This window comes from Borostomias antarcticus, assembly GCF_949987555.1.
Source record: "Borostomias antarcticus genome assembly, chromosome: 26".
NCBI lineage: Eukaryota > Metazoa > Chordata > Actinopteri > Stomiiformes > Stomiidae > Borostomias > Borostomias antarcticus.
In genome coordinates, this window is record NC_140259.1 from 177,501 (window position 1) to 186,690 (window position 9,190).

Genomic DNA, 9,190 nt, shown 5'->3' on the forward strand with positions numbered 1-9,190 from the left:
TAACTATACATGTAGTCTAATTGAACAGATATAGGTTTTGGGGATAAGCCTTCTCATTAGTGGCCCTGATTCATGTGGTCGGTCAACCCAAACAACAACAACTTAGCAACCGCTCCTCTGAAGACGATTGTGATTGCCCCCCCCCCCCCCACGCCCACACCCCCCTACCCCCACGCCCACATCCCCCCACCCCCACCCATCCCATCCCCAGATGGTACCGAGTCCAGCCAGACCTTTCTCCAGCGCTGGCGCAGGGGAAGCAGAGTGTGGAGATACAGTAGGCCTGGCTATGTGAGATACAGTAGGCCTGGCTGTGTGAGATACAGTAGGCCTGGCTGTGTGAGATACAGTAGGCCTGGCTATGTGAGATACAGTAGGCCTGGCTGTGTGAGATACAGTAGGCCTGGCTATGTGAGATACAGTAGGCCTGGCTGTGTGAGATACAGTAGGCCTGGCTGTGTGAGATACAGTAGGCCTGGCTATGGGAGATACAGTAGGCCTGGCTATGTGAGATACAGTAGGCCTGGCTGTGTGAGATACAGTAGGCCTGGCTGTGTGAGACTACTATAAATGTGACTGGAGCGACAGTCAAACTGTTCTCCATGTTCTGCACCCTCCCTGACCTGCGACTGATCCACACCCCCGTCTGTTCCAGAACATCGAGCTGAAGGTGGAGGTGGAGAGCTTGAAGCAGGAGCTCCAGGAGAAGCAGCAGCTACTGGACCAGGCTGTGTAAGTACAGAAACACTTCGCCCAGCGTTATGACGTGTCTGAATGTGTTCATGTAAATGACAGAGATCATCACAGTATGGCCTCACCTCTCAGTCTGATATTTGAAGTCACGTTCAAGTCAGACTCCGTTGTCAGAACTCAACAGCCATCAGATTTGAACTGGATTCAGAATCTGCCTCCAGGGTCCTGATCTGTTAAGGGTCAAATACCAGGCCCAGGTCAAATACTATTCAATGTATTTCAATTACTTTCAAATACCTATATATACTGTATAATACATGAAAATGTTATTCTGAAAAATCTTTTTAATTCAAATCAATTCATTTGAATTTGTGAAAATATTTGGGAATTTACATTTGTATTATTTGAAAATATTGCAGTACATACTGTATGCTCCATAGCTTCATTTGGATTTACAATGAACACATTTATGTGAATCTTATTTTCCTTTTTGAACACAAATTGCAGCCCACAATTTATATTCATGTCTCACTGATTTGGAAAAGTAGAAAGGTTACATTTACCTGAGGGTTATAAGAGCTCATGAGAGTGGGCAACTGTCCCGTCTTATGTGTTTCAGGGAATTTCAAACATATTTCAAAATTCAAATATTTAAATTCAAATATTTGGAAATAGTTTTAAATAGTATTTCAGGGAAGTCGAATACTATTTAACAGACAGCAGTGTTTGATTTTCAGTATTATATATGCAAATACTGAATATAATTCAAGTACAGATAGTTTCTTTGTGGCTGTTTTTTGAAAATACTCAAATACAAGACTGATTATTTTGAAATACAAGTTGTAGCAGTTAGTTAGTGCATGTGTCTCGCCCCCCTCTCCCAGGCAGACTAACACAACCCAGACAGCCCTCTGGAATGCCCTGTGTGGACCGCGCTCACATTCTATTGTATAAAGTGGTTCTGTGGTTAGAGAAGGAACACAAAGGGATAAAAGAGCAACGCAGAGAGAGGGAGGGGATGAGGGGAACTGTCTGTGGGTTTGTTTTGAGTGAGAAACTATTTTAGCCAGACCAGACCAGCACCTGTCAATACGGCAGCTGTCTCGCTGTGTTGAGGGACAAACGGGTCCCTGAAGTGTGCTCACACAACCCTCCAAACATCATTCACCCTTCTTCCAACCACACCGTCCTGGACATAACGCCATAACCAGAACCCTGTTCACCTCAGAACAGACCCATCCCTCCCATATCACCCTCTCATGCAAGAGGGACAGGGTTCTCCTGAATGGACATAGCTGCAGCAGCCATTCCATTTTAAAACACTACAGCATATTTATTTTCTCTACAGTGCAGAAAGGGCACACCACTGTCAGACAGAAATAACACTTGCACTCACAGAACTATCCATCAATCAGCATCTCATCTGATTCATGTTACGTTAATAAATGGTTCTGTCCACACGTAATTAGATCGATTCATCATTTTACAGTATATTGGGCAGTAATTTGGCTACTTAGGATTTCTATCCATCAGGTGAGTACTTCGCTGAGACCCAGTGAGACCTTGTAGCCCTGCAGCAGGGTGGGGGGGGGTGTTCCCTTATCCCTGTACTGCTGGCTCTGTGGCTAAGAGCAGGCTTCTATCTGGGCGCTCTCTGATTCATAAATAAACACAGGGTCAGCTCTGTCTTTATCATGATGGCTATTAAAAGACCGTGACTAATAGATATGAGGTTGGAAAAGCAGTTAGTGTGTCTCTGTTTTGAGCAAAGCCCCGGGACACACTGTTAGGTGTTGAAAGAGAGGCTTTGATAGACCTTCTACTGTATATCTACTGTTTATCTACTGTATATCTACTGTATATCTCACTGGCAACAGTCATCACCCTAAAACTGACAAACAGCTACAGTAGTAGAGGAGCTCCTCCCCCTGCTGGCTGGTGTAGATGTAGTCATGTGGATTATAGGGCGGTGAACCTCCATTTAGTCATTTGGACCTGATTCAAGTTTCTTTTGTACAGCAAAAGTGCTTTAGTGACGCAGCAGCTCATATTTGCTGTATGAGTGACTGGGCTCTAATGAATAATGTGTGTGTTTAGGGAGAGCCATCGGCCTCAGAGGCTGTTATATCATTACAGACATGCATAATTGAGTGACTGTGGCACTGCTCTCAACCAGGACTGCCTCAGGGTCCTGGTAATGGCCCTGGGAGTGCACAGTACTTTCAAAGTTTATCCTCATGTTTTATGAATTTGATGGTCGGAGCGTTTACTTGCACACTTCCTGCTCTCATGCCTCATCGCTATAATCCCGGGCTCCCTATAGGTCGACGGCGGAGAGCTTGTCCAATCAGAATGAGGCGGAGCTGCAGCGTCGCTGTGATGAGAGGCAGATGGAGATCAGCCACCTGCAGGAGGTTCTGGAGTCCAAGATCCAGCTCCTGCAGGAGGTACTTTGGACCTGACACACGGGGACCACATTTTCTGGAGCGAACTGATTAAATGAATGAAAAATCTATCATTCAAATTCAGCCCAATGAATTGTATAGTACGCCAGCACAAATCACTCATTCAGCACACTAATGAGGATGATAATACAAAAGGGTTAGGGTTAGGGTTAGCCCTAGCCCTAGCCTTAGCCCTAGCCCTAGCCCTAGCCCTAGCCCTAGCCCTAACCCTAGCCCTAGCCCTAGCCCTAGCCCTAGCCCTAGCCCTAACCCTAACCCTAACCCTAACCCTAACCCTAACCCTAGCCCTAGCCCTAACCCTAACCCTAACCCTAACCCTGATGGTGCAGCACGCTCACTGAACCCACCCCCGGTTGTGTGTTGTGGCGCTAGGAGGCGCGGCTAGCGCGCGGCGAGGCCGAGAAGATGGCGTTGCTGGCGGACTCTGAGTCCCAGCGCTGCCTGGCCCTGGAGAGGGAGATGGTGGTGCAGGCGGAGGAGTGGGGAGGCTCTCCGGGACCCCTGCGTCACGTGGCGCTGGCAGAGAAGGACAGGTGAGGGCACAGTGACGGGCCTCAGGTAGTCGGTCCTTTGCTTCCATCTCTTAACCCTCGAGCCTGACCGCTGCTGACCGCTCCATCGGCTCTGACATCCACACTGATGGGAATGACCGCTACACTGAGCCCCACATGCTGCTACTGTATCTTCACATGCCACTGCCGTGGGGTGACGGATATTCAGTTGCTCATGTTCATGTGTCCATGCTCTCTCTCCCTCTCTCTCTCTCTCTCTCTCTCTCTCTCTCTCCATCCCTTCATCCATGGCAGAGTGATAGAGGAGCTGGGCCAGTCCCTGAGCTCCAGAGGGGACCATATCAGCCAGCTGACAGAGGAGAGGAGCTCCCTCAGCCACCACATCACAGAGCTAGAGGTCAGGGTTCACGACCTCTCCTCCTCCCTCCAGAATAAAGACAGGGATTTACAGGTGCGTTTACAAAGCTCCTCCTTCTCTACACCCACACACAGTTCACCACAAGGTCCTTACAGCAAAAACAGATGTACACAACACATATGTCTCCTTCCAAATCATGTCCTGTCCACACGTACAGTATAACACTACTGTAGGTTAGACATTTACTGTTACAGTAGATACCAAACTGCGAGGTGACATTTAGCCATGACTTATGAGGTCCTAGGTTGCTGGCTCTGATGTGGGATCAGGCCCGTGAGGGCCAGTCTACTGTCCACCCACCACTAATATATGGGCCACGTTCCACACTAGTTCACCCCTACCTTTCCATCTCCCCTCCCCCCTTTCTAAGGGCATGGAATGTTGAACCATGATGGCCCAAGTGGTTCAGATATCTGACTGTATTTATAAACATGCTGTATGTAGGTCACTGGACTTGGTCTGCGTGAGCAGCGTTCTCCCTGACGACAGACACAGATGTATTAAGTGGGGGAGCTGGAGCTCTCACAGACGAGCCAGACTGATTATGTTCAAACCTCGATGTGCTCAGCAGGTCAAACATACCTCTCCTGACTGTCTGGACTGAACTGTGATATCTTTCACAGATTCCTCAGTCTTTTCACGTTTTGAGTAGCTTTTCAAGTTCCAAAATGCTATTGCAAGCTTCCTCAAAATTTCCAGAGGAACCTGAAATTAGCGCCAATCTTTTTTGTTTTGAGAAAATCGTAGTGTGTTATTGTCATTAAAATGATACCTTACTGTGGATTGTATTGCAAACTAGACTCTAGTGAGTAGAGTCCGCTCTGTCCACTCCTGCTAGGCCACATGTTGCTCATCGTCTGACTACCTGACCACTCCTCCACCCACAGCTGCTGAGGAGTGACCTGAGCCAGCAGAAGCTCTGTGTCCAGCAGGAGATGCAGGTATGCTGGAAAGATCCTTCCTTAGCCGCCATCTACTCTAGCTCCTTCCTGGGACAGTGGTCAGAGATCGCCACCTAGTGGGATCCCTAGCACATTGCACTTATGAAATACGACAAGGCACAGGCACACACAAGGAGAGCTATCAGGACTGGGGTCAATTTCATTTCAATTCAGTTACTGTAATTCAGGATGTGAGTTTAATATCAAGCATCAGTTAACCATTTGAAATCACTCACTCAAATCCCATGAGTTATATTTCTGCTTAAATACTCAATTGATGGAACTGAACCAGAATTTTACCCAACCGTGACACAAAAAACACACACACACACACACACACATGCACACACACACACACACACACACACACACACACACACACACACAAATTCTACCTCCAATGCTACCCATAAGGGTTTTGCTCCAGCGGTTTTTTTGTGCCATGCCACTGTGGAATCATGGTGTAAGGCTGGTCTGGTTGATCTCTCTCTAGGCTCAAATTACGTTGAATTGCTGCACTCCACATGCTACATAATAGATCTGCAGCACTCCACATGCTACATAAAAGATCTGCAGCATTCCACATGCTACATAATAGATCTGCAGCATGCAGTAATGGAGTTAGCATAGCTTACATAGTGTATCAGTGTAAGAACTCTCATGGGTCTGGCTTTGAGATTAGTTTGGTTGTAATGGAAGTTCATTTTATATTTGAATGGCCAATCGATTGAGTCACTGCTATTGCTGCTTGCTTGTATTACACAGCTAACTAAAGAAACAGGGTCATGTTGATGTATTATTTCAGTGTGTGTGTGTGTGTGTGTGTGTGTGTGTGTGTGTGTGTGTGTGTGTGTGTCAACTCACACACATTGCTATCCCAAGGTTAAACTTGGTCTCCCAACTGACACCAGCTATAATTACAATCGCATCAGTGTCTGACAGTCAAACATATAAAGTCACTTTGAAAAAGAGCATGATGACTTGTTTACACAGCACACTAACAGCAGGCTTCACAAGATGAGATTCAGACACCCCGTGTGACTCTTTCTTTCTGTCACATCTCGACCATTTCTGTCACTTCCAGAGAAATAAACACGGGAGAGTAATCAGTACTGAGTGTTTGGTAATTCTCCTTGATTAGGATTAATAGATATTTGATTGCCGGCCTCGTTAGGGTCAATCGCTGTTATGGCGTCTTGTCTCTTGGGTTCAATTACTACAGGTTATTGGGTGACAAATGTAGGTTGTGGGCACACAGGGTCCTCGGGGGTCTACGTCTCTAGAGAAAACAAATCAGATCCCGGTATGATGGATCAACCCAAACAGCCCCCGCATAACGAAGGACGGGGCGCAGATTCATGTCCTGACTTCCTGGGAAAGTCTGGGCTTGTTCGAGGTGAGGGCTTTTGGCTTGAATCTCTTCCCCCGTGCACAGTGTCACATGACTCTGACCCCCTCCACGTCGACCCCCTTCATGTTGTCATGCGTGTGAGAGGGGCAGCTAGACTATGGGTGCAGCTGGGGAATGATCGCCTCAGGCAAGGGATGAACTCATAGACCATGCAGAGAGAAGGTTTTAATCAATGTGAATATTTATTCTAGATATTTTATCTGTGTGAAACAAAAGAAAGCAACCTCTATGTAGTGTTTTACAGTAGAAAGGTCTCATTTGAATTAATTTCATATCTGTAGTAGGCTTAGCCTAATTTGTTAAAAATGGATAGGAGAGGAAACTTGATTATGAAGTGTACTGTTGGCCCGTAGAAGGAAAATGCATGGTCCGTATGAGGTTAGCCTACTGTACTGTGCTTGGTCAAGACGGGCATTAGGCTGAGCCAGGCGAGGAGGAATGGAACAGCCGACCCCTCTGTTCTAGCGGAATGGTACAGTCCAGTCAGAAAGCGTTTATGTCACGTTGTCATCTCACCCGTGTGTGACCGAAACCTCTCCGTTCCTCTCCTCCTCATCACCGTGTCCGTTATCACCGGAACACAGGATAACGGGACGGTTTTAAGTAGCTTCTTTTTCAACCGCGATTTGTCGCAGACATTTATTTTCTCGAATGGATTCAATTCCGTGTTCGTGTCGGATTAACGGGATGTGGGCGAGGGGCGACGCTGTCATTCTGCTTTCGCATTGATAGTCTGTGTCAGAAAGATATGAGATGATCGGTTGTGGAAATCATCGCTTGGCCGATGGACCCCGGTAACCGGAATGAGATGCACTGATTTATGAGGCTTCATAGTGACGTTGAGGGACTGAACGGGGAGCGCAGTCAGTGAAACGGTGCCTCCGCTGATCATAGATGATTATCGACGTGTGTTTTAACAGCCTTAATCAGAACTGGACTCCAATTAAGCCTACTTGTTAAGCCACCGTTTCTCTGTTTTTTTTGGGTATTACTCCATCAATGTGGATAGGCACTTATCAACTTTGACCGCAACGCATCATCATCATCATTATCATCATCATCATACATTTAGATTAATTTTAGGGTTTGGGGAATCAGTTCTTTCTTAGACTTTAATGTAGGTAGCCTAGTAGGCTAATTGTCCAGTAATTGACTGATTTAGTTTGAATAGGCCTACTGGACGATTGCATCACACACGATCGTGTGTCCAGTCTTGAGCTTATTGAGCTCAACTCACACCGGAACTGAACGGTGATGTTGGACATCAAGATGAAAGAGGTGTGCAGGATCTGCGCTCGTGAGCTCTGCGGTAACCAGCGGCGATGGATCTTCCACCCGGCCTCCAAACTCAACCTGCAGGTGCTGCTGTCGCACGCGCTGGGCCTGGAGCTCAGCCGGGACGGGCGCGGGGAGTTCGCCTGCTCCAAGTGTGCCTTCATGCTGGACCGCATGTACCGCTTCGACACGGTCATCGCCCGCGTGGAGGCTCTCTCGCTGGAGCGCCTCCACAAGCTGCTGCTGGAGAAGGAGCGGCTCCGCCAGTGTATCGGAGGCCTGTACCACAAGAACAACACCGAGGACGACGCGGCCCCTGGGACCGGGGCGGGGGCCGGGCCAGAAGAAGGGGGGTCCGAGGACCCTCCTGTGGTGGACCTCTCAGCCCTCCAGGACGCCAGATACACTGACCTGATCCACGATGACCTGGCCTACTCTGTGTATGAATCCTGGGCCAACGAGGAGGACCCAGCCTCGGAGCCCCAGCGTCACCATCCCCATTGCCCAGGATCAGAGGCCGTTCCTGGGCAGCGGCCCAGGCGTTGTAGGGGGTGCGCGGCTCTTCGCGTGGCCGACTCCGACTACGAGGCGGTCTGCAAGGTTCCCCGTGGGCTGGGGCGGAGGAGCACCTCCTGTGGGCCGTCCACCCGCTACTCCAGCAGCGCCATGATCGGCGGGTCAGAGGCCACGCCCGTCCCCCCCGAGTCCCCGCCCACCGGGCCCGACAGCGACAGGACCCTGTGTGACAGGATGAGCCCCAGCCCCGCCTCCTCTGTCGAGTCCCTGGACACGGCCGTGGACTTGGGTACGCCCTTCGCCGTCCACCCCGAGGGGGACGAGGAGGGGGACGAGGACAGAGACAAAGGGCCAGGGGAAGCTACGAGGCGGGACCTTCGGTGGGAGGGGCTCCCCAGGGAGGACGCGGCCCCTGGACTGGAGCTGGCGCTCGGCCTGATGAGGACCTGGGTGTACCGGGCGGTCCCGACCCAGCGGGGCAGCAGGCTCCCGGTGCTGCTCAGAGCCAAGCTGGACCCAGGAGGGGGCCCCCGGCCCCTGAGGAGCCCGTACGGAGGGGGCGCGGAGTGCGAGCTGTACCCCCAGCGTGCGCTCACCCCGGGGGGGCAGCAGGAGCTGCAGGTGGACCTGGCGGACATGGAGGAGCAGTGGCGGGATGACTACGTGCGGTGTGGCCCCTTCCGCTTCCAGCAGGTAGCAGGACCCCCCCCCAGGATCTGAGACCCAGGACCCCCCCCCCAGATCTGAGACCCAGGACCCCCCCCCCCCCCCCCCTAGATCTGAGACCCAGGACCCCCCCCCCCCCCAGGATCTGAGACCCAGGACCCCTCTCCCCCCCCAGGATCTGAGACCCAGGACCCCCCCCCCCCCCCAGGATCTGAGACCCAGGACCCCCCCCCCCCCAGGATCTGAGACCCAGGACCCCCCCCCCCTCCCCAGGATCTGAGACCCCCCCCCCC

At 50.4% G+C, this 9,190-nt stretch overlaps 2 protein-coding genes across 2 annotated transcripts in view; both read left to right on the forward strand.

Moving 5' to 3' along the window:
- Positions 1-5,107, forward strand: part of LOC311326199 (myomegalin-like) — a gene marked incomplete at its 3' end in the record, with an annotated part of 72,103 nt that extends 66,996 nt beyond the window's left edge. Inside the window, exons 5-9 of the mRNA XM_084459066.1 lie at positions 656-732; positions 3,017-3,140; positions 3,531-3,691; positions 3,965-4,121; positions 4,976-5,107. Coding sequence (XP_084315192.1) covers positions 656-732; positions 3,017-3,140; positions 3,531-3,691; positions 3,965-4,121; positions 4,976-5,107 — 651 coding nt within the window. The remainder of the gene's footprint in view (positions 1-655; positions 733-3,016; positions 3,141-3,530; positions 3,692-3,964; positions 4,122-4,975) is intronic.
- Positions 5,108-7,694: 2,587 nt separating this feature from the next.
- pde4dip (phosphodiesterase 4D interacting protein) overlaps positions 7,695-9,190 on the forward strand; it is a gene marked incomplete at its 5' end in the record, with an annotated part of 43,307 nt that continues 41,811 nt past the window's right edge. Inside the window, one exon of the mRNA XM_084459067.1 lies at positions 7,695-8,924. Coding sequence (XP_084315193.1) covers positions 7,695-8,924 — 1,230 coding nt within the window. The remainder of the gene's footprint in view (positions 8,925-9,190) is intronic.